Source organism: Oryctolagus cuniculus, chromosome 16 (assembly GCF_051225735.1).
Source record: "Oryctolagus cuniculus isolate XC-2025 breed Fujian yellow rabbit chromosome 16, ASM5122573v1, whole genome shotgun sequence".
Classification (NCBI taxonomy): Eukaryota; Metazoa; Chordata; class Mammalia; order Lagomorpha; family Leporidae; genus Oryctolagus; species Oryctolagus cuniculus.
The window spans coordinates 22,411,962-22,435,477 of record NC_142882.1 but is presented as its reverse complement, the minus strand read 5'-3'; the positions used below and the strand labels follow the sequence as shown (position 1 = coordinate 22,435,477).

Genomic DNA, 23,516 nt, shown 5'->3' with positions numbered 1-23,516 from the left:
CTCGTGCTCTGTGTGTGTCCCTCCGTCCGTCCGTCCTCCCGCAGGGGCCTGGGGACCGCCAGCCCTCCCCACCACCCCCGGCGCAGTAAGAGGGCTCGGGCGACGGGGCCTGCACGCCTTTATTCCTGTGCCGGCCCGCGGGGCTGCGGGCTGCGGGCGCCCAGCTACAGGGCCACCTCGGGGCCCAGCTCCCCTGAGCCCTGGCCGGAGGCCGCCGCCGCCTCCCGCTGCGCGCGCCGCTTCCTCCGCTGGAGCAGCCGCCGCTCGCGTTCGAACTCCTTCATGCGCTTCACGTAGCTGGGGAGGGGACAGAGGCGGAGGGTCAGGGGTGGGGGGTCGCGGCCAGCCCGCCCGGCCTCCCCGCGGGGCGGCGCTCACTCGAGGTGCTCGCAGTGGTCCCAGGCGTGCCGCTCGTGCTCGCAGGCCAGGAAGTTGGGGAAGTGGTCGCGCTTGCACTTGAGCAGCCGGATGAGGTGGTGCGCGCAGTAGTCCCGCTGCTGCAGCGTCAGCTGCGCCTCGTTCATCTGCTGCTGCGTGGCCACCATCTCTGCGGGGCAGGGGGCTCAGCGGGGGCAAGGCCACACTCCCCACCCCCCATCCGCCGCCCGCCACGCCCCAGCCCAGCCCCTGCCCCGTGCCCGGCCCAGCGCTGCCAGGCAAAACCCGAGCCCGGACCAAAGCAACCCTCTGAAGGATGGGGGGCGGGGGGTGCTGGGAGACCCCAGCCCCGCGCAGCACCGGGACATCAGGCCTCTTCCTCGTTCTCCTCCGCCCGCCCGCTCTGGTCCCTAACTCAGCGCCGGCCAGCCGCAGGGCCCGGGGGGCGGGCGGGGGATGCGGAGCTGTGGCAGGTGCCCAGGAAGAGCACGCGCATGCGCGCTGCCACACAGCGACAGGTGAGGGGTGGGGACAGGAGTGAGAGTGTCCTAGGGCTGCTGGCCGTCTCTGAGAGGTCCATTAATGCCGGTGTGGAGGTGCCCAGTGGTCGGGGATCTGGAAGTCAAGTTCAGGGTCAAGGCCAGGACATGAGGCACAAGTTCAGGTGCACCCGCGTGCAGAAGGCACCTGAAGCCAGGAGATCCCACCTCCCCTACAAACACACACACAAAACAACCCCTGGCCGGGCAGTGGTGCGCACAAGAGGGAAGATTCGAGCTTTGGGAACCCAGAAGGGGAGGCGAGTTATAACTGGTGGGCTTGGGCCGGCGCTGTGGCACAGCGGATAAAGCTGCCGCCCTCGCCAGTTCGAGTCCCGATTGCTCCACTTCCGATCCAGCTCTCTGCTGTGGCCTGGGAAAGCAGTGGAAGATGGCCCAAGTGCTTGTGCCCCTGCACCCGTGTGGGAGACCCGGATGGAGCTCCTGGCTCCTGGCTTCGGATCGGCCCAGCTCTGGCCATTGCAGCCATCTGGGGAGTGAGCCAATGGGTGAAGGATCGATCTCTCTAACTCTGCCTTTCAAATAAATAAATCTTTAAAAATAAAATAAACAAATAAATAGACTGACGGCCATGCCGGCTGCCCCAGGCTGCGCTGCGTGAGCGCGGAGGACAGGCCACGGGGGTCAGCGATGCGACGGGGGCGGGCCCACAGGGGCTTCAACCAGGGCAGAAACAGCGGCGTACTGGCACGCGGTTGGGCTGTAGAAGGGAGCCGCCCTTGGCCAGGTGAGGCGAGGGGCCGGCAGGCGGGAGGCCCCGCGGTGCTCTTTCCCTCCCTGGCTCGGAAGCTCAGGCTTTGCCCTCTCCGGTCTGAACAACGCCGACTCCGCCTCCCTCCCGTCCAGCCGCTACCTCCAGGAAGCCTGCCTTGATATCCCCCCCACCCCCCATCCCAGGACGCGCCTGGGTCCAGGGCGCTCCCCACTGGGCGCACCGGGCAGCCCCCTTGTACTCTCTCCTGCATCTCCAAACGCGGGCACGGCGGCCGCGTCCCTTCCGCGGCGAACGCCCCCAAGCTCCGGCCCCAGCCGCACGCATGGAGGACGGGGCGCCGCGCGTCCTCGGAACCCACCAGAGGGGAGCCGGACAGAGACGCAGAAACTCCCGCCCACCCCGGGGCCGCGGGTCTGGTGGTGGTGGGGCACCCGCCGCCCGCGCCTGCGCACTGGGCCTCACCGCGCTCCTTGCGCTCGGGGAAGCCGTAGTCCGGCGAGAAGGTGGGCATCCGCAGGGGGTCGGGCTCCGAGGACGAGTCCCCCACGTAGCGCCGGGCCAGGTGAGCCCCCATGGCTGCTGTCGCCGCAGGTCCCCGCAGCAGCCGGGGTCACCTCGCTCCTGCCCGGAAGTACTGCCTCTTGTCAGCCGCGACTTCCGGGTCGCTCAGGCTGCAGTGGGGGATCATAGAGATGAGCCATCGGGCCTCCCGTTTTGGGCGCCATCTGGCGGTCGGATGGGGGAACGACAGACATTGTTTCCTCCCCGGAGCTAGTGTGGGATGTGGGGTTTTAGTCTGAAAATCCATCTGCGCCGGAAGTGGGGTCGTGTGGGCCTAGCGCCTCCCCAGCCCCACCCTTTCTGGGGCGCCGCTGGTATCCCGAGGCCAGAGCACAAATGAAAATTATTTTCTATATCATTTTTCAACAACAACAACAAAATCACAGTATCATGTTATGAGGATATTTCCAAAGGTTTCGGGGAAAAATAAAATTAGATAGCTTTGTTTTGGTGCAAAATATTTGGAAGTATCTTCAAAAAAGTTCATGGAAATGAGGACAGAAATCCACGCCGAATTTGAATGAGTGTCGTGGAAAAGCCGCGGGGAATTCAACAGTCATTTCCTGTGAACTTTTTGAAGACTTCCAGTATGGATGGACTTTTTTTTTTTTTTTTTTTGCACCGGAAGTGCCACAGCCGGGTAAGCCACACTTGGACACGTTAGTATCCCTTACCTGAGTGCAATTTCCAGTCCTGGCAACTCCACACTTCCCGCTCCCTGCCAATGTGCACCTGGGAGGCAGCAGGTGATGGCTCAGGTTCCTGGGCCCCTGCCACTCCACATGGGAGACCCGGATGCAGCTCCTGGCTCCTGGCTTCAGCCTGGCCCAGCCCTGGCTGCTGGGGAAAGAACCAGCGATGGCCGATCACTCTCTCTCTCTCTTCCTCTAAATAAATAAATCTTAAAAAAGGAAAAATGTTTGCACCAAAGTAAATTCCTCTTTTAATTCCATTTTGCCCCTCACATGCTGAAATACTCTTGTACATAAAGTATCAAAATAATAAATAAAATTAAAGTCTTTTAATCAATGAAATTTATGCAAATATTTATAAGAAAAGCTCTATATAGCTGGAATTTTAAATAAATCCTATTGAAAGTTTTTTGCAAAAATAAGATAAGTTGCAATTCTGTTGATTGCTATTGTAAAGAGTGGCACTGGGGCTGGCAGTGTGACCTGTGACGCTGGCATCCACTATGGGCCCCAGCTGGAGTCCCGGTTTGCTCCACTTTCGATCCAGCTCCCCGCAGACAGCCTGGGAATGCAGCAGACAATGATTCAAGTCCTGGCTGTGGCGGCCATTTGGGGAGTGAATCAGCAGGTGGAAGATTCTCTCTCTCTCTCTCTCTAATTCTGCCTTTCAATATATAAATAAATCTTTTAAAATATTTCTAAAAAAGAAAGAATTTGCCTTGCCTTTCACAAGCTGTTGAGGTTAAAGCTCCCTTATATGCGAATTTAAGAGTGTGACACATTGTTGGCCGGCGCTGTGGCTCAATAGGCTAATCCTCTGCCTTGCAGCGCCAGCACCCCGGGTTCTAGTCCCGGTTGGGGTGCTGGATTCTGTCCCGGTTGCTCCTCTTCCAGGCCAGCTCTCTGCTGTGGCCCGGGAGTGCAGTAGAGGATGGCCCAAGTGCTTGGGCCCTGCACCCCATGGGAGACCAGGAGAAGCACCTGGCTCCTGCCTTCGGATCAGCATGGTGCGCGGGCCGCAGCGCGCCAGCCGTGGCGGCCATTGGAGGGTGAACCAACTGCAAAAGGAAGACCTTTCTCTCTGTCTCTCTCTCTCACTATCCACTCTGCCTGTCAAAAAAAAAAAAAAAAAAAAAAGAGTGTGACACATTGTTTCAAAGCGGGGGCAACTCCAATGCTGTGCTCCTGTGTTACCCAGGAGCCAGGAGCTCCATCCTGGTCTCCCAGGTCAGTGGCAGGGACCCAAGCACCTGGGCCACCACCTGCTGCCTCCCATGGTGCATTAACAGGAAGTTGGGGTCAGGAGCCCCAGCTGGGAGTCGAACCCAGGCACTGTGGTGTGAGATGCAGGTGTCCCCAGTGGTGTCTTAACTTCTTGGTCAAACGCCCACCCCCAACATGGGGTTTTAAATCCCACTTGTTTTAAATCCCCTCCCCCCACCCCAAATCCCAAGAGCAGTGTGGCTGAGTCCTGACTTCTGGAACCTGTAATTATGCACTTATTTGGGAAAAATCTCTTTGCAGATTCATTAAATTAAGGATCTTGATTTCCTCCCAGGCGGCTTGGCTGGATCCTAAATTCCCAGACAGGCTTCCTTCTTCTAGAAGATTTGACACTGACAGAGAAGACACAATGGACCACTGAATTTTGATTAACAATGTTTAAAAAGATTTATTTATCTGGAAGGCAGAGCATGAGAGAGAGAGAGAGAGAGAGAGACAGAGACAGAGAGAGGTCTTCCATCTGCTGGGTCACTCCCCAAAATGCTCACAGCAGCCAGGGCTGGGCCAGGCCAAAGCCCGGAGAGCCAACAGTGCCATTTGGGTCTCCTACATGAGTGGCAGGACCCCAAGTCCTTGAGCCGTCACCACCTGCTGCCTCCCAGGTGCTTTGGCAGGAAGCTGGATGGGAAATGGAGCAGCTGGGTCTCGAACTCTTGTTGCAGTATGAGATGCTGGCGTCGCAAGCAGCGGCTTAACTCACTGTACCACAACACTGTCCCCCCATCCCCACCCAAGCATGCATTTTAAAATGTAGCAGTTGACTATTTCTGGAACTTTCCAATGACTTGGCAGATGACTGGAACCCCAGAAAGCAAAACTACAAAAAGGGCGGGGCTGATGCCCTTGTATCTGGGTCATACTGTAGCAGGTAAATGCTCATTCATTCATTCAGTCAGGGTTGGAAGGAGGCCTGGCCAGGGCAGATCCCACCTCCCTGGGAATGGGGTGGAGGAGGGGCACACACCTCCTTCCACTCTGACGCTCTAGGACTCAGATGCTGCAGCCTGTTCTGTCCTCACTGGGAGGCGGGGAGCAGGGCTGGGTGATGTCACAGTCCTAGTGTAGTGCCTCAATGGAGCAAACATGTTTTCCAAGTGGAGATTCTCTTCATGGGTTATTTTAGGTAGCAGGTGCAGCGGGGCAGGAGGTGGCCAGGCCCTAGTCATTCCTGATCCACGCTTTTCCTGTTTGCTGGTCGCTGATCATCACACGTGGATTCCTCCCTGTGGCCCCACCCATCACCTCCAGGTGCCTCCTTCCTCCCTCCCTGGCCCTCTCCTCCTGCCCAGGCAGGGGCTGCCTTCACCCTGTCATGATCTGCTGGGTTGGAGATCAGAGGTTCTGGATCATTATGGGCTAGGAAACAAAGAAAAAACTATGTCAGTGAGGCCTCATCAGAAAGCCCTGGGGGAGACCCTGCTTTGGCTCATGGGACGCACAAACTTTCCACAGGCAGCCCAGGTAGGTGTCAGGGTCATGAGGGGAGCATGCCATGTGCATCTGCACCCTGGGACCCTGGGACCGGGTGACGTGGAATCCCAGCAGGTGCTTCTTCCTGTGATTTAAAAGCAAGGCAGCAGACTGCAGGATGCCATGTTGCCCTCACTGATTGTAGCCAAAGGGTGTTTTCTGGACACTGTTTAACGCTCTGTGATACACTATGCTTCAAGGCTCAGCGGCTGGCTTCCTCTGTTGTTCATGCTGTGGGAATGCTTGCTTTCTTTCTTTTGTAAAAAAATATTTATCAGGGGCTGACGCTATGGTGCAGCAGGTCCATGCCATGGCGTGAAGCACCAGCATTCCATATGGGCACTGGTTCGAGTCCCAGCTGCTCCTCTTCCAATCCAGCTCTCTGCTATAGCCTGGGAAAGCAGTAGAAGATGGCCCAAGTCCTTGGGTCCCTGCACCTGCGTGGGAGACCCAGAAAAAGCTCTGGCTCCTGGTTTCAGATCAGCTCTTCTCCTTCCATCATGAAGTGAACTTCCATTTGGGGAGTGAACCAGTGGATGGAAGACCTCTCTCTTTTTCTGTATATACCTCTCTCTGTAATTCCATCTTTCAAATAAATAAAAAGAAAAAAAATGTATCATATTTATTAGAAATGCAGAGTGATGGGGAGAGAGAGAGAGAGAGAGACCTTCCATCTGCTTGGTCACTCCCTAAATGGTTACAACAGCCAGGGCTGGGCTAGGCTGAAGCCAGGAGCCCAGAACTCCATCCAGGTCTCCCATGTGTGTGGCAGGGATCCGAGTTATTACGCTCTCACCTTCCCAGTTGCATTAGCAGGAAGCTGGACCAGAAGGGGAGCAGCCAGGACCCGATCTGGCACTCTTTCCAGACTCGTCTCCATTTCCCCACTTCTAGAACAAGCGCCATCCTACAACCCCTGTGCCATCACCTGCCCCAATGCGGCTCAGGGGAACTTCCATGGCATCACAAGGGGGAAGTCCGCCCCCAGCCCCCACCTAGGCCTGAGCTTTTGGTGCAGAAAATCAGGCTGAGCTGCTGCTCTCCCCACCCTCCCCCCGCACCGCCACCACCAGAGGTGGGGCTGCCCCCTCCCCACCTGCTGAGAAAGATTTTCCATTGGTGGGCACTCCAGGTGGCTGGTAGTGAAACTGCTAGGTAGAAATCAATTCTGTTTTGTTTAATCCGCTCTTGTTCTGAAGCTGTTATGGTAGCCCAACTTCTTATTTCAAAAACATTTATTTATGTATTTATTTATTTGAGATAGAGAGGTCTTCCATTTGTGGGTTCAGTCCCCAAATGGACATAGCAGCTGGGGCTGGGCCAGGCAGAAAGCCAGGAGCCAGGAGCTTCTTGCAGGTCTCCCATGCAGGAGCAGAGGCCCAAGCACTTGGGCCATCTTCCACTGCTTTCCCAGGCCATAGCAGAGAGCTGGATGGGAAGTGGAGCAGCTGGGACTCGAACCGGTGCCCATTTGTGATGTCTGCATCACAGGCAGTGGCTCAACCCTCTGTGCTGTGTCTCCGGGTCCCCTACGTTTTAGAGGAATCTTCAGTTGCTATCAGAAATAAAATGCAGAGCCCCTGCCCTTGGCGTTCGGATATGTTCCTCTGCAGGGAGCAGCATCTGTGTCGGGGGGAGGGATGCTACGCGGGAAGGACATCTCGCTTTGCTCTGCGGCAGCTCCACCGCCGTCATAGGTTCCTGCGGCGCCTGCACCCAGAGCATGGGTGGGGTCTCGTCTGTGGCCTTGCCCCTCAAGGTGGATTTGCATGTGGTTGAATTTAAGGAAAAAAGGAACTGAGATAGGCATCAGAACCTGCGGAGAGGACAAGGGGTGGGAGCTGGCCAGCTGTTGCTCTTGGTTGTCAGAGTCCTGGTGTGCCGTGGGGCCATGCACAGCCTGTACACCAATGCTGGGAGCATGTACCACACAGGTAGGCCCCTAGCGAGGCTGGGGTTGGGCGGCCAGGTGTGATCTGGACCTGGGCTGCATACAGGGTCTCTGGGGAGGGGGCTGGTCTCTGACTTGAGTCACCTCTGAAAGGGACCAGGCAGGAGGAAGAGGAGGAGGATGAGGAAGATGACTACGAGAATGAAGCGCCACCCTACAAGGACCTGCCCCCCAAGCCAAGTAAGAGGCCGGGATGGGTGATGTGGGAATGGGAGAGAACATTGGCTCCTGGGGACACAGTCAGTGCCTGCTGTGCCCCGCGGACAGGAGCCCCTGGGACCCAGCTCTGCCAGTCTTATGGGGAAGGCAGTTCTGGGCCAGGGCCTTGGCTGGGGGTGGGGGGCAGTGGGGAGGGATCTTGAGGACAATGGCGAGATGTGGTGCCTACCATGGTGGGAGAGGGAGAGGCGGGGGGCATTGGGGGATGAGTGCGGCTGTGTTGGGAAGCCAAGCCCGGGAGAAAGCTGGTGCAGGTACAAGGGGTGTGAAGTGGGTGTTTGAGGAACTGGGAGTAGCTACCGGCTCCCCACGCTCCCCACATTTATACCTCCAAAGGCCCCAGGGGTTTTCTTTAGGCCCCAAGAGCCCAGGCCTAGCTGTGACAGATCTTACAGTAATGGGTGGCCCTGGTGTCTGGGATGGGGCCATTCCATGGGGGGCTGGGGCTCTACACCCCTCATCTCAGAATGAGGCCCTCCTGGGAGGCCCATAGATGCAGGGGTGGGGGCTGGGCTGTGTGCTGTTTGATTGACAGTCCCACCTCCAAGGCCAACACCAGCCTAACCCAATCCCATTCTCTTTCCCAAGGCTGTCCCTTCTCCCCAACAAAGATCTTTCTTTGTCTCGAAATCTAGCACCAATAGCACCTGACCCCAACCACAACTCAGTCTCAACATCATCCTCACCCCCCCAGCCTACTGGGTGACAACCCTTCCCCCCTACCCATCACCACCCCACCTACACACCTAGTTCAACCTGAATCCCAGGCCCATCCTCAACTCCATCTGGTCCCCCCATTGTGGCCCACTTTGGTTGACCAGTTGTCCCCATTTGCTCAGGCCCAAAGTGGCCTCTGGGTTGTGGAGTTTTTACTGTGTGTGTGTGTGTGTGTGTGTGTGTTTAAGATGTATTGATTTATTTGAAAGGAAGAGTTACAGAGAGGGAGACACACACACACACACACATCTTCAATCTGTTGGTTCGTTCCCCAGATGGCCTCAATGGTCAGGGCTGGGCCAGGCTGAAGCCAGGAGCTTCTTCTATGTCTCCCAAGTGAGTAGGTACCCAAGCACTTGGGCCATCTTCTGCTGCTTCCCCAGGCGCATTAGCAGAGAGCTGGATCGGAAGTGGAACAACCGGGACTTGAACCTGTGCCCTTGTGGGATGCTGGGGTCACAGGTGGAGGCTTAACCTTCTCTGCCACAGTGCTGGCCCCTCTTCCCTCTTCCCTCCATCTCGTTCCCATCCTCAGAATTTCCCAACTGCGCTTCTCTCCTCCAGGTTCGTTTGCTCCGCCGAGGCCTCCCCGAGCAGGTGAGCTGGGGCTCGGGTGAGGAGACCCAGGGCCGGCTTTGCCCTGTTCTGCCTGGGGCTGAGCAACCCTCCCTCCCTCCCCAGGAAACAACACAGAGATCCTGTTCCTCCCGCACAAATCCTCTCAGATGACAGGTGAGCGTCGCCCCCCCCCCCATCCTCCTGCTGGTTTCTGCCCAGCTCCGTGTCACCATTTGTCTTTCTGATTCTTTCCAGGCCTTGGCATCAGCCCTGCCACCTGCTCATCTCTCCAGCTGGGTGAGCTGTGGGCGTGGGGACCCTTTTATGAAGCCTGCAAGGTGTTGGGGGGAACACCTGGGAGTTTCTATCCAGCCCCCCCAATTATTTTTAAGATTTATTTATTTGAAAGGCAGGGGGAGAGAGAGAGAGAGAGAGAGAGAGAGAGAGAGAGAGAATCTTCCATCCACTGGCTCACTCCCCAGATGGCCACAATGGCTGGGGCTGATCCAGGCTGAAAGCCAGGAGCAAAAAACTCCATCCGGGTCTCTCACCTGGGCAGCAGAGCCCAAGCACTTGGGCCACCTTCTGCTGCTTTTCCCAGGCGCATTAGTAGGGAGCTGGATCGGAAGTGGAGCAGCCAGGACTTGAACCAGAACTCCAATATGGGATGCAGGCATTCTAGGCAGCAGCTCAGCTCTGAGCAGAGAACAACGCAGGAGTCTTTGATGTGGGAAGACAGATCAGCAGCCCCCGAATAACTCTCTGTCCCCCTTTATCCCAGACATGCATCGGGAGCCATCTCCATCCCAACCATCTGTCGCCAGTAAGTTCTCATGGCCTCTGCACACCCTCTGTCTCCCGCTTCATGGTGGCTGGGGCACCTGACTCTGACCTACAACTCTTTGGCGAGACCCTGAGCAGTGAGACCTCTGCTTTCAGAGGAGACCAGGCTGTCTCCAAGGATCCCTGGCGGGAAGTTCTGAGGGAGTAGAAAACCAAGGCTCGTAGCCAGGAAGGACAGACCCGGGTTCAGGTCATGTGTGACCTCCCCGAGTCTCTGCTGATTTATTTGCCAAAGGCGATGGGTGCCAACGTCACAAGCTGCAGATCCTGTAAGACAAGGAGGCTAGAACATGATGCTTAAGCATGCAGTAGGTGCTGCATAAACACTCGGAGCCTCATCTGGGTTCCTTCTCCCTGGTGCCGTCAGCTGGAAGGTGGGGGTATTGTCAGGACCCACAAAGCTCTGTCTTGCTCTGCTGTTGGTCCCTTCCTTGCTTTCTGGAGCACCAGTGTCTGTCTGTCTGTCCCTGTCTGCCTCTGCGACCCCCTCTCTCCCTCCCTCCCCAGCAACGCCGGTGCCCTGGCTGAATCTGCGGTCTGGGAGCCCCGGGTGCTGCCAGGAAAAGAGACTGTTGGTGCATGTGTGTGTGCTGGTGGCCACGTCTTTGCTGCTGAGCTGTGTTGGCCTGGCCGTGACTCTGATTAAGTGTGAGTAGGGCTGGGTGGGGCACAGTGGGAAACTGGGGGTGGGGTACGTGTGTGTGTGTGTGTGTGTGTGTGTGTGTGTCTGGGAAGAGACCTGAGCTGAAACTGGCCTCTTGCTCACAGACCAGGAGATGGCGGACAAATTGAGAAAATTGACCCTGCAGCAGGTGGCGTGGCAAGCGAATGGTGAGTGGTTGTGAGCCCACAGGTGCTCACGCCCAACTCCAAGACCAGCCATCACCATCCCTGCCAGCTGGGTGACAGGAAGTCGTAGAGTGAGGGACGCGTCAAACACAGACACAACCCGTGTCCCTGTGTGTTGTGTCTGCAATCCAATATGGCGGCCAAGACCTATGGGGTGGCTGCTGAGCCCCTTTGGACGTGGTGGGTCTGAACTGACATGCGCCCTCACTGTAAAATACACACCCATCTCAAAGCCGTCCTCCAAGACAAGACTGAGACATTGCTCGCTAATCATTGTGCAGTATTGATCAGCTATCGAGAGGATGGTATTGGGGATGTATGGGAACACATTCAGAATGTCAATCTAATGCATGCTACTTGTTTTTTTTTTTTAACTCTGGCTATTAGAAACTCTAAAAGTGTGCTATTGGTTTGCATTATATTTCTTTTTTAAGAAACATTTATTTTGCTTATTTGAAAGGCAGAGTTACAGAGAGAGAGAGAGAGAGAGAGAGTCAGCGAGAGAATGAGAGAGAGGTCTTCCATCCACTGGTTCACTCCCCAGTTGTCCTCAACAGCCAGGGCTGGGCCAGGCTGAAGCCAAGAGCCAAGAACTTCTGAATCTTCCACGTGGGGGCAGGGGCCCAGGGACTTCGGCCATCTTCTGCTGCTTTCTCAGGTGCATGAGCAGGGAGCTGGATTGGAAGTGGAGCAACCAGGACTCAAACTGGCATCCATATGGGATGTGGGCATCACAGGGGGTGACACCACCTGCTGTACCACAACACCAGCCCCCACAGTATATTCTTATTGGATGGCACAGGTGTAGACAGCTGCCCATCAAATGGACCACCTGAGTATGAAATTCTAAATTCTGCCGCATAGGGCAGATGAAGAGGGAGGTGTTTCCATGGAAATGTCAACAGGGGCCTTGACCTGTGTCTTGTGGGTGGGAGTCGTACAGGGCTTGCCTAGGGGAATGGTGCAGTCACTGATTGAAGGGAAAGAAGGGTTAACCAGGTGAGGGGCTGAGTGTTTCAAACATGTGCAAAGGCCCTGTGGTGGCAGACAACAGTCTGAATACAAGGGAGGAGAATGGGGTGGACAGGCAGATTATGGTTGTGGCATAGAGAGATTTAGGGTGCAAAATGGGCAGGACAAGGGTGGGCATTTGGTGTAGTGGCTTAGACACTGAGACACCTGCACCCCACACTGGAAAGCCTGGGTTCAAGTTCTGGCTGGATTCCCTATTCCAATTTCCTGCTAATGCATAGGTCCCTACCACCCATAGGGGAGCTAGGGATGGAGCTCCTGGCTCCTGGCTTCAGCCTGGTCCAGCCCTGGCTGGTGCAGGCATGTGGGTAGGTGGGTGGGAACTGGGGGATGGAAGCTCTCTGTCACTTCTGCCTGTCTCTCTCTCTCTACCTCTCTGCCTTTCAAAACAAATTTAGCGGTCTTGGGGCTGGATTGGGAATAGTGAGCTTGGGGGAGGGGCATGAAGGAATGTATCTACATCTATACGTCTGTCTCTGTATGGCTGTGTTGATACATCATCAGCTACCGTAGAGCTACACTGATGTCTACACAGAATCGGTATCTATGTTATATAGAATCTATATCCACTGTTATGTCGCTATCTATGTAATCTCTATCCATCTGTTCTTGTATCTATATCGTATCTATATTTACATCTTTATATCTACAAAGAATCTATAACTGTATTTATATGTATAGAGAATTATCCATATCTGATTTCTCTCTATCTCTATATTATCTTTACCTGTGTCTACTCTATCTGTATCATTTCCATCTGTGTGTCACCTGTGTCTCTCTGTGTGTGTTAGCTGTATCCACTCTGTATCTATATATTGCACACAATCTATATCTCTCTATCACCCTCAGCTATCTCTATATCCATGTCTACCTTATATTTCTGTTTCCTATGATGTATGGGGCATCCCATGAGCGAGGGATTGTTGGATGAAGTCAGAGTCTGAGGGGGCTGGGTAGTGAGGATGGACACATTAGCTGTAGAAGAACCTCTGGACTGGGCTGGTCTCCCCATGCCCACCACAAGCCTCATACCAAGCTCCTCTTCTGCTTAAAAACCCATCGTCCGGAGCCCAGTGCGAAACCTTTCACTTGGCGTTCACCATGACCTGCTGGAACACGGATACAGCTCCTGCTTCTCTTGGGTGCACCTTCTGTCGGCAGTGGGTGGGTGGGCGGGCAGACAGCTGGGGTTCTGGGTCTCCAGCACTCAAGTCCGCCCCCTCTGACAGTGACTGGCATGGCAGGGCTGGCAGGCCTGAAGAAAGACCTGGACAAAATAAGATTGGACACCAACCAGTCCTTGGTGGAACTTCGGGGTTTATTAGGTGAGTGGAACTTGGGGAGCTGCCCAGAAATGGAGATTGTGGCAGGGGTGGCACAGTGCACAACCCCGCGAGAGTGATTGTCAGTGCAGTCTGTGTGAATGATGCTGCCCTGGAGTTGAGCAGTGCACAGCATGTACCACTGCACATGGTGCACCATGCATGTCGCTCTGGCTCTGGAACTGCTCTGACAGTGCTGTGTTCTGTCCCCAGACTGCACCAGAGGCATCTGCCCAGAAGGCTGGGTCCCCTTTGAGGGCAAATGTTACTACTTCTCCCAGAGCACCAAGTCGTGGGATGGAGCCCTGGTTTTCTGCCAGGAGAATTTCTCCCACTTGGTCATCATCAATAGCTTTGCTGAGCAGGTGAGTAGTCCCCAGGGAGTCTTTGAGAGCCAGCAGGGCCAGGCTGCCAATCTCTGGGGTTCACACACCCTTCCCATCCTTGGATGGAGAGAAATTGGGATTAATTTTGAGCTACTCAAGCTTAAAAGCAAGCTCATACTGAGAGAGGCTCAGGCAGAGGTTAAGAGGATGCTATGAGTTCAGATCCTGATTGTGTTGATTTAGCTGCTACCAGTCTCAGTTTTTAAAAATAATTAAAAAATTATTTTAAAGGGAAGTAAGATGGCGGGGTGGGGGGAGAGAGAGCAAGAGGTCTCATTTGCTGGTTTATTCCCTGCATGCTGATGTCACTGGGGGCTGGGCCAGGCCAAGCCAGGAGCTGAGAACTTCATCTGGGTCTCCTGTGTGGGTGGCAGGGCCCTGAGCACCTGGACCATCTCTGGTTGCCTTCCCAGGCACATTAGCAGGAAGTTGGGTTGGAAGTGGAACAGCTAGGACTTGAACTGGTGCTCTGCAGTGTCAGAAGCATTGGCTCAACCCGCTACCCCAGCAGCATTTTAACCACTCACCTAGACACCAGTGCCCCTTATATTTTTAACCTTTCTATGCCCTTATTTTAAAAGCACATTTATAGTAGACAGTATTTAATTAGGTCTTTGTCTTTTAATTAGTGTTTTTAGACCATTTATGTTTAATATAATTCCCAATTGGCTTGGAGGTAGGTCTACTGTCTTGGACTCGGATCCAGTGGTGGTGTGGCAGGTAGCAAGGGATGTTCCTTCTGGTTTTCTGGAGCTGTCAGTCATCCTGAGTTCCACGTTCCAGTGAGCAAGAGCTGGATTGTGGGAGGGGTCTGGTGGTCTCTGTGCCTCTTCCCTGCTCTTCATGTACACAAGGCTATTTCTCCCCACTCTGTCCTACTCTGGGGAATAAGTGACCCTGAGGCCCTCTGTGGCTCCATGTAATTGACACAAGGCTAAGAGAGATAGGAATAGAGAGATGATGAGACAGGCAGATGAGTAGATGGGTGAATGGATAGATGACAGAGAATTGGATGGTAGGTAGATAATTAGATGATACAGAGATCATGGATAGGTGATAGAAATATAGATATGGACATTGTGGTACAGTGGGTTAAGCTGTTGCTTGTGATGTTGGCATTGTATCAGAACACTGGTTCAAGTACCGGCTATTCCACTTCCAATCCAGCTCTCTGCTAATGCACCTGGGAAAGCAGTGGAAGATGGCCCAAGTTCTTGGGTCCCTGCCACCCACATGGGAGACCTGGAAGAAGCTCCTGGCTCCTGGCTTTAGCTTGGCCCAGCCCTGGTTGTTGTGGGCATTTGGGGAGTGAACCAGCAGATGAAAGATCTCTCTCTCTCTCTCTCTCTCTCTCTAACTCTGTCTTTCAATTAAGTAAATAAATTTGTAAGAAAAAATTAAAATATAGGGGCTGGTGTGTGGTATACGGGTTAAGCCCCTGCCTGTAACACCAGCATCCTATGGGATCCTATGGGCACCAGTTTGAATTCCGGCTGCTCCACTGCTGTGGCCTGGGAAAGCAGTGGAGGATGGCCCAAGAGCTTGGGTTTCTGCACCCGTGTGGGAGACCTGGATGGAGCTCCTGTCTCTTGGAATGGACCTGGCCCAGCCCTGGTCAGTGCGTTCGTGTGGGGTGTGAATCAGCAGATGGAAGATCTCTGTCTCTGTAACTCTGCTTTTCAAATAAAATAAATCTTAAAAACAATGAAAAATAAATAAAGGCAGTCCCCCAGCCCATCTGGGGTTTTTGCCATCACCTGGGGAATCCCATGGATGAGCTACAAGTTCCTCTCTCTCTCTCTCTCTCTCTCTCTCTCTCTCTGTCTCCCAGCCTCTCACCTGGTCTTCGTGGGCCTGGCTTCCATTGCTATGGAGACCCTCTCCTCTCCACCTGTTCATAAAACTTGGGCCGGTGCTGAGTTGCGTGGGTGGAGTGTGAATGTTCTGTGAGCGCTGACGGACCCACGCACCTGTATCAGCGCCAACCCAACCGCGATTTGTCGCATTTCCACGGCTGCTGAATGCTCTCTCACATCCGCTTTCTCTTCTCCACCTGTCCCCATGACCGCATTTCCCTCCCCACAGGTTAATTTGTCTCGCACAGGGGTTTGGTTTTCATGCTTCGACCACATTTTCCTCCCCATCATTTGTTTGTCATCTAAGTCCTTTCTCTTCTCTCAAAAGCCTCTGCTTTCAAAAGACCCAAGCCAGGAAGCCTCTTTCTCTCCGTGTTTCTCCCCACTTCACTCATTTTTTTTTTACAGTTTCATTTATTCGAAAGACAGGATGAGAGAGAGAGAGAGAGAGGGAATCTTCCATCTTTCCGTCTGCTGGTTCACTCCCCAAATATCTGTAACAAGCCAGGGCTGGACCAGGCTGAATCTAGGAGCCAGGAGCTCCACCAGGTCCCCCACACAGGTGCAGGAGCCCAAGCCCTTGGGCTATCCTCCACTGCTTTCTCAGATGCATTAGCAGGGAGCTGGATCAGAAGCTGGGACTCAACTAGCACTCTGATATGGGGTGCTGGTATTGCAAGTGGATGCTTAACCCCACCATGTCTGCCCCAAGCTTTGCTTTGGCTTTTATACCAATCTGTTTGCATGGGAAGCGACTCCCTCCAAGACACCAGCGGATGCCCCCAAATGGCTGAGCCCCCTTCCCGTTAGGTCATGTCCCTGGAAGTTCCCACCATCGTCTCACACTGGGGATGAGCACATGGGCTTGTGTGTGTGTGTGTGTGTGTGTGCGTGCGTGTGTGGGAGTGGCCAACCGCATACAGAGGGTGCACAGGTTACATGAAGTTACATGAATCTGCTTGCTTCACGTGCTGCAGTGGGTGGGGAGGTGCCGACCGTGCTGTGCATCCTATGGGGACTCAAGGGGGCGGTGGCCATGAGGGGACAGCGTTCACAAGTCCTGAATGTATAGGGCAGAGTAAGGGGGAGCACCGTGCAAAAAGAGGACCTGAGGGTTGAATGGAGTTTGTCTTGCAGGATTTTGTGTCCAAGGCTCACGGCTCTCCGCGGGTGTACTGGCTGGGGCTGAGTGACAGGAAACAGGAAGGGGACTGGAGGTGGCTGGATGGCTCTGCCGTCTCGTTAAGGCAAGTGTCCAGGTGCACCGGGTCTCTCTGCCTCCTCTGTGGGCAGAGGAGACAGCAAGGGGGGGTCTGGGTGAACCAGCTGGGAGCTGTTGCTTCTTTAACTTAAAAAAAATAACGATGCAAATGGGCAGCAAGATAATTCAATACATCTACCTATCAACCCACTGATCAGTCAGTCTATGTATCTTTCTCTATTGTTCTATCCATCAACCCACCTATCAATCAATCAATCCATATCTATCATCTATCCATCCATAGATCATCAACATCTAACCATATGCCTATCAATCAACTAGCTAATAAATCCAATTCTATCTGTCCATCCATCCACCCACTCACCTACCCACTCACCACCTACTTGTCTATCCGTTTATCCATCTATAACTATGTATCCACCCACCTATCTGTCAATAAAACAGTCCACATCTATCTTCTTCTTTTTTTTTTTGTTTGTTTTTTTTTGTTTTTTTGACAGGCAGAGTGGACAGTGAGAGAGAGAGACAGAGAGAGAAAGGTCTTCCTTTGCCGTTGGTTCACCCTCCAATGGCCGCCGCTGCAGCCGGCGCACCGCGCTGATCCGATGGCAGGAGCCAGGATCCAGGTGCTTTTCCTGGTCTCCCATGGGGTGCAGGGCCCAAGCACCTGGGTCATCCTCCACTGCACTCCCTGGCCATAGCAGAGAGCTGGCCTGGAAGAGGGGCAACCGGGACAGAATCCGGCGCCCCAACCGGGACTAGAACCCGGTGTGCCGGCGCCGCAAGGTGGAGGATTAGCCTATTGAGCCACGGCGCCAGCCTTCTATCTTCTTTTTTTTAAAAAAGATTTATTTATTTATTTGAAAGGCAGAGTTACAGAGAGGCAGAGGCAGAGAGATAGAGAGAGAGACAGATAGAGAGAGAGGTCGGTCGGTCTTCTATCTGCTGGTTCACTCCCCAGATGGCCGCAATGGCCGGAGCTGCACCAATCCAAAGCCAAGAGCCAGGAGCTTCTTCTGGGTTTCCCACATGGATGCAGGGGCCCAAGAACTTGGGACATCTTCTACTGCTTTCCCAGGCCACAGCAGAGAGCTGGATTGGAAGTGGAGCAGCCAGGACTCGAACCAGTGCCCATATGGGATGCCAGCACTGCAGGCGGCGGCTTTACCCACTATGCCACAGCGCCGGCCCCTCAGTCCATATCTATCTATCCATCTATTATACTATGTATCAATCTCTCATCCCTTTCCACCTATTATTATCTTTATCTGTCTGTCCACCCACCTGTCAATGAGCCAGTCTGTCTGTCTCTACCTGTTTGTCAATCCATCCATCCACCCACTCACCCACCTCCCCATCTACATCTTTCTGTTCTTTTATAGCCTCTTTTTATCTTTCTATCCACTTTTTCATCCATATCTAATATCATTGATATCTATGTATCTACCCACTCAACTGTGAATCTATCTCTCTATTCATCTACTCATCTATTCTATCATCTCTCTGTCTAACATGGGGACCAGGGCAGGGTAACTGGCAAACCCATCACTTCAAATGTTTATCATTTGTTTGTGCTGGGGACTTTCAAAATCCTATCTGTAGCTGTTTTGAAATACACAGTGAATTTGTGCTTGTAGTGTGCTACAGAGCATCAGAAGTGATTCTGCCCATCCACCCACACCCCTGCACCTGCTAACCATCCCTTCCATCCCCTCTGCCCCTCCCTTCGCAGGGCCTGGTCCCCATCATCTGCTCTCTGCTTTTTTTTTTTTTTTAGATTTATTTACTTATTTGAGGGGCAGAGTTAGAGAGAGAGAGAGAGAGAGAGAGAGAGAGATAGAGAGAGAGGTGTCTTCCATCTGCTGGTTCAGTCCCCAAATGGCTGCAATGGCTGGAGCTGGGCCAATCTGAAGCCAGGAGCCAGGAGCTTCTTCCAGGTCTCCCACACAGATGCAGGGCCCAAGCATTAGAGCCATCTTCTACTGCTTTCCCAGGTCATAGCAGAGAGCTGGATTGGAAGTGGAGCAGCTGGGACTTGAACCAGTGCCCCTATGGGATGCTGGTGCTGCAGATGGGGGCTTAGCCCACTATGCCACAGCACCAGTGCCTCTCTGCTTCTTTGAGATCAGTGTTTTTGTAGCTTCCCCATGTAAGGGGGAATGCAAGGTCCCTGTATTTCTGCATCTGGCTTCTTTTGTGTATCACAGTGTGTTCCAGCTCCAAGCATGGAGCACACTGCAAGTTAAAGGATTTCATTCATGTTTTTATGGTTGTGTAATGTCAAGCGCTGCCTTTCCTGGTACAACAGTACTGATTAAAAAAAATGATTTATTTATTTTAAAGGCAGAGATACAGAGAGAGGAGGAGGAGGTGGGAGGTGAGAGAGAGAGAGAGAGAGAGAGAGAGAGAGAGGTCTTCCATTCGCTGGTTCACTCCCAAATGGCCACAATGGCTGGAGCTGAGCCCATCGGAAGCCAGGAGCCAGGAGCTCCATCTGGGTCTCTCACGTAGATGCAGGGCCCCAAGCACTTGGGCCATCTCCCGCTGCTTTCCCAGGTGCATTAGCAGGGAGCTGGATTGAAGTGGAGAAGAAGCTGGGACTTGAACTGGTGCCCATATGGGATGCTGGCACTGCAGGCAGTAGCTTAACCTTCTATGCCACAGCGCCGGCCCCAATGATACTGGCATTAAAGAGAGAATCTTCTTCTGTCATGGTTGGCACATTTCTCTTCCCTTTGCCCCCTGATGGTCCTACTGATCCTCTGTGGTCCTGCCTAGCTCTCAGCAACAGAAAGGTTTGTGCCTGGCACAGAAGTGACCTGGGGACCCTGAGACAGAGAGATGGATAGATACAGACAGAGGTTATAGATCTTCCTCCCCCTGGTTCTCTCCCCAAATGCCTGGGATGGTGCTGGGCCAGGCTGAAGCCAAGAGCCAGGACCTTCATCTGGGCCTCCCATGTGGGTGCAGGGGCCCAAGTACTTGGGCCATCTTCCACTGCTTTCCCACGCACATTTGCAGGGTGCTCGTTTGGCAGTGGGGCATCCGGGACTTGAACCGGTGCTCCCATATGGGATGCTGGCATCCCAAGAGGCGGTTTAACCTGCTCTGCCACACCACCTGCTCCTCATAACCACAGTTCTCCTTTCAATTTCTATGGGAATAAATTAAAAAAAACTTTTTAAATTAAGAAAGCTATTTAGTTGTGAGACATTCAGACAGACACACACATAGAGATATCTTCCATCTTCTGGTCCCTTCCCCAATGCCCATAACAGTCAGAGCTGGACCAGGTTAAAGGCAGGAACCTGGAGCTCCATCTGCATCTCCCACGTGGGTGGCAGGGACCAAGTCCTTGAGCCATCCTCTGCTGCCTCCCAGGGTGCGCATGTGCAGGGAGCTGGCATCAGAAGCAGAGAGGAGAAACCCAGACCCAGCCTCTCTGATGTGGGATGGGGACATCTCAGCTCCCCGGGCCAAATGCCACTGCCCGCCTCCCCCCCCCCCCCCCCGCAACCTTTCTCTGGATTCCACTCACGAGGCAGGACAGAGGGCATTTGCCTTTCTACGCCTGGCTTCTTTCTCTTGGTACAACACCCTCCGGGTTCAGCTGCGCTGTGGCCGATGGTGGGGTTTCCTCTTGTTTTGATGGAGGCGCTGATCTGCAGTCTTGCGGTAGAGTTCACACTTCCCTGGGCTTGGTGTCTGTGGTCCGTGTCAGGTGCACCTGTTCATGCCTTTCCTGTTCCCCTTCCTGCAGCTTCTGGGATGTGGATGAGCCCAACAATAGCTTTGAGGAGGACTGTGCCAGCATGAACAAGGATGGTACCTGGAACGACCTCCCTTGCTACAAAACCTCGTACTGGATTTGTGAGCGGAAACATTGTTGTTGAACCTGACAGCAGGTGGCCCCCCCCCCCAACTCCTGGAGCCCCGGAACCTCCTGCTGCCTTCCTGGGAGGTCCTGCCTCTTCATGGGCAGACCCAGAGGTGGCCCCCAAAGGCATCAGGCATCCTGGATGTAGCAAGTTTTTTGGGGGTGCAATCAGGTTATCCACCTCCAGTGGGAGGGAAATGCCAGGGCGTGGTTGTGGGTGGTCTCCCTGTGTGGAGTGTGGGCAAAATGCACCTGAGTCCTGATCACAGCCTCTTTTTTTAATATATAAAAAAGATTTATTTATTTGAAAGGCAGAGCCACAGAGGGAGAGGTAGAGGTCTTCCATCCACTGGTTCACTCCCCAAATAGCCACAATGGCTGAGGCTGGGCCAAGCCAAAGCTAGAAGCCAGGAGCTTCTTCCAGGTCTCCCACATGGGTGCAGGGGCCCAAGGACCTGGGCCATCTTCCACTGCTGTCCCAGCCCATAGCAGAGAGCTGAGTTGGAAGTGGAGCAGCCGAGACTCGAACCAGCGCTCCATTATGGGATGCTGGTGCCATGATACCGTTCCCTGCCTGTGGGCTCTCAAGAAGAAGTGATGTTGGCCCTGGCGGGGGTGTGTGTCCAGGTCTGACACTGTATCCTCAGAACCACGTTGAGATGGGACCGTCCACCTGAGAAGTGCACGTGGCCGAGTGATCCTTGCCAAGCCATTTTCTCCCTGTGTGGGGTGAGCTGTGTCCAGGTCAGGCGGGGGAGGCGGGTGCCTGCCAAGACCCAGTCTGTGGCACATCTGGGAAGGCAGACCCGCTGGGAGACGAGAGCCCCTGAAGCCCAGCCCAGGAGGCCAAGCCTGGTGAGACCTGCGGGGCCCCAGGTGATGGACAGAGGTCGCCTTTTCTCTGTGTGTGTTTCCCCCGGGGCCGTGAGCTCCTGCAAATGTCAGCACCTCCCTGAACGCCAGTTTCTGGGGCTCCCCTAATCGAGCCTCGTTGATTGGGCGGCTTAAGCCACAGAGGTAGGTTTTCTCCACATTCTGGAGGCTGGAAGTTGGAGACCAGGATGTCAGCTCTGGTGGATTTGTTTCCACAGCCCTGCTCCCTGGCTGGTGGCTGAGCACCTGCCCCTCTCTGTGTCCTCATGTGGTTGTCCCTCTGTGCATGTGTGTGTCCTGTGTTCCTCTGTAACTTTTTTTTATTAATATAAAGAGAACAGATTTCATGTTTCATAGGCACAGTTCCTCTGTAACTTTTTTTATTAATATAAAGAGAACAGATTTCATGTATTTCATAGGCACAGTTCTAAGATAACCATCCCTCCCCCCCTTCCTCAGTCTGCCTCCTTCCCTCCTTTCTTTCATTTTTGCAAAGACCACATTTCAATCCACTCGCTAATCCCAGGCTGAATTCAGCACTAACCATCTGATTCAGCAAGTGAGAAATAGGAAGCCCGCAGTTTCACAGGAATATATACGCTGGAATAAATACACTATGGAATATTACTCAGCCATCAAAAAATGACATCCTTTCTTTTGCAACAAAATAGATACAGCTGGAAACCATTAGGCTTAGTGAAATATGCCAGCCTCTCTTCTTTTTTCAAGATGGATTGATTTATTTGAAAGAGTTACGGTGGGAGGGGAGAGAGAGAGAAAGAAAAAGAGAAAGAGAAAGAGAAAGAGGTCTTCCATCCTCTGGTTCACTCTCCAAATGCCTGCAAAAGCCAGGACTAGTTGAGGCGGAAGCCAGGCACCAGGAACACTCCATCTGGTTCTCCCACGTGGGTGGCAGGGATCCAAGCGCTTGGGCCATCTTCCACTGTTTTCCCAGGCCATAGCGGAGAGCTGGATCAGAAGTGGAGCAGCTGGGACTTGAACTGGCGCCCATATGGGATGCCAGCACTGCAGGTGGCAGCTTTACCTGCTATGCCACGGTGCTGGCCCTGGGGGGGGGATGTGTCTTAAGCCTTCAACATTTATTTGTTCGAGAGAGAGAGGGAGTGAGGGAAGGGGAGAGAGAGAGAAAAAGAGAGAGAGAGAGAGAGAGAGAGAGAGAGAGAGAGAGAGATGGAAACATTCCCATCCACTGGTTCACTCCTCAAATACCTACAACGACCAAGGCTGAGTTACTGTGGAAACCAGGAGCCTGAACTTCAATCCAGGTCACTCACATGGGTGGCAGGGATCAGAGCCCTTGAGCCAACACCTGCTGCCTCCCAGGGTGTGCGCATGCGCAGGGAGCTGGCATTGGGAGCGGAGCCATGACTTGAACCCGGGTGATGCAGTGTTGGGTTTCCCAAGTGGTGCCTTCACTGCTCCAGCAAATGTCTGCTCCCCCCACCAACTATGTTGAAATGTGCGGTGAGTTGCTGTCACCTACCTTTATCCCCCATCCTCCCCTCCTCCCACCTCTGCCCCTGCACCTGCCCATCACGGCCCAAACCAGCGTCCCCTCCCAGTGTCCACACCAGGCGCTCATCGACCCGAGAGACTGTCTGTCTGCAGCAGGAGGAAGTTCTCTGGCCACAGAAGAGGAAACTTGAGCCTCTTCCAACGCCTGAGCCTCGAGAAAAGCGGAAGCAGGGCATGTGGCCGCGTCTGCGGGTCACCCCAGGGATGCCCCCGGTGGAGCTGCCCACGTCCGGTTTCCTCTCACAGTTGTCTAATAGCAGACGGGAAGGAGGGGGGATGTGAAGGAGACTTCTCTTTTAGCCCTTTGGGTTCGGGGCGGGGGCAAAGGTCCCGGGCTCTACTCTGTGTGGATGAGCGTAGCAGCCGCCATGGTTCATCGGGCGTGTATTGGGTGCGAAACACATGCGGTGGCTGATCTCGATGGTTGGAATGGTTCCCGGGCCCTATTGTGCGGAGGGGGAGGGGTCTCGTGAGTGAGTGGGTCGGTCAGTGGCACAGCTGGGGTTGGCAGTCTGTCTGAGCCTCCACTGGTTGGTCTGGCTCTCATGGTCTATGAACTTGAATCATCCCCGAGGATCCTCTGACCTTGCGGCTGCTGTGGTCGGAACGGACATC

The 23,516-nt window shown here is 54.0% G+C and overlaps 2 protein-coding genes across 7 annotated transcripts; one reads left to right on the top strand and one right to left on the bottom strand.

Annotated features, from left to right (window-relative positions):
* Window positions 1–101: 101 nt before the first annotated feature.
* On the bottom strand, window positions 102–2,259 carry NDUFB7 (NADH:ubiquinone oxidoreductase subunit B7). 3 transcript variants are annotated; one of them, XM_089316543.1, is made up of 3 exons: window positions 2,116–2,259; window positions 379–993; window positions 102–297 (listed from the first exon to the last, which is right to left on the bottom strand). In XM_089316543.1, exons 2-3 carry the CDS (start codon window positions 543–545, stop codon window positions 165–167), a joined length of 300 nt encoding a protein of 99 aa, XP_089172669.1. In that variant the 5' UTR covers window positions 546–993; window positions 2,116–2,259; the 3' UTR covers window positions 102–164. The 3 variants fall into 3 exon arrangements, with proteins under 3 accessions (XP_089172669.1, XP_051691791.1, XP_089172668.1); XM_051835831.3 differs by having other exon boundaries at window positions 379–547; XM_089316542.1 differs by lacking the exon at window positions 102–297 and having other exon boundaries at window positions 699–993.
* A 5,181-nt stretch (window positions 2,260–7,440) lies between these two features.
* Window positions 7,441–21,721, top strand: CLEC17A (C-type lectin domain containing 17A). 4 transcript variants are annotated; one of them, XM_002723218.5, is made up of 12 exons: window positions 7,441–7,594; window positions 7,705–7,791; window positions 9,112–9,144; window positions 9,229–9,279; window positions 9,361–9,402; window positions 9,887–9,928; window positions 10,456–10,596; window positions 10,717–10,779; window positions 13,059–13,154; window positions 13,365–13,516; window positions 16,531–16,640; window positions 20,376–21,721. In XM_002723218.5, exons 1-12 carry the CDS (start codon window positions 7,552–7,554, stop codon window positions 20,506–20,508), a joined length of 993 nt encoding a protein of 330 aa, XP_002723264.2. In that variant the 5' UTR covers window positions 7,441–7,551; the 3' UTR covers window positions 20,509–21,721. The 4 variants fall into 4 exon arrangements, with proteins under 4 accessions (XP_002723264.2, XP_089172663.1, XP_089172665.1 ...); XM_089316537.1 differs by lacking the exon at window positions 10,717–10,779 and having other exon boundaries at window positions 20,376–20,648; XM_089316539.1 differs by lacking the exon at window positions 16,531–16,640 and having other exon boundaries at window positions 20,376–20,534.
* The last annotated feature ends 1,795 nt before the right edge of the window (window positions 21,722–23,516 follow it).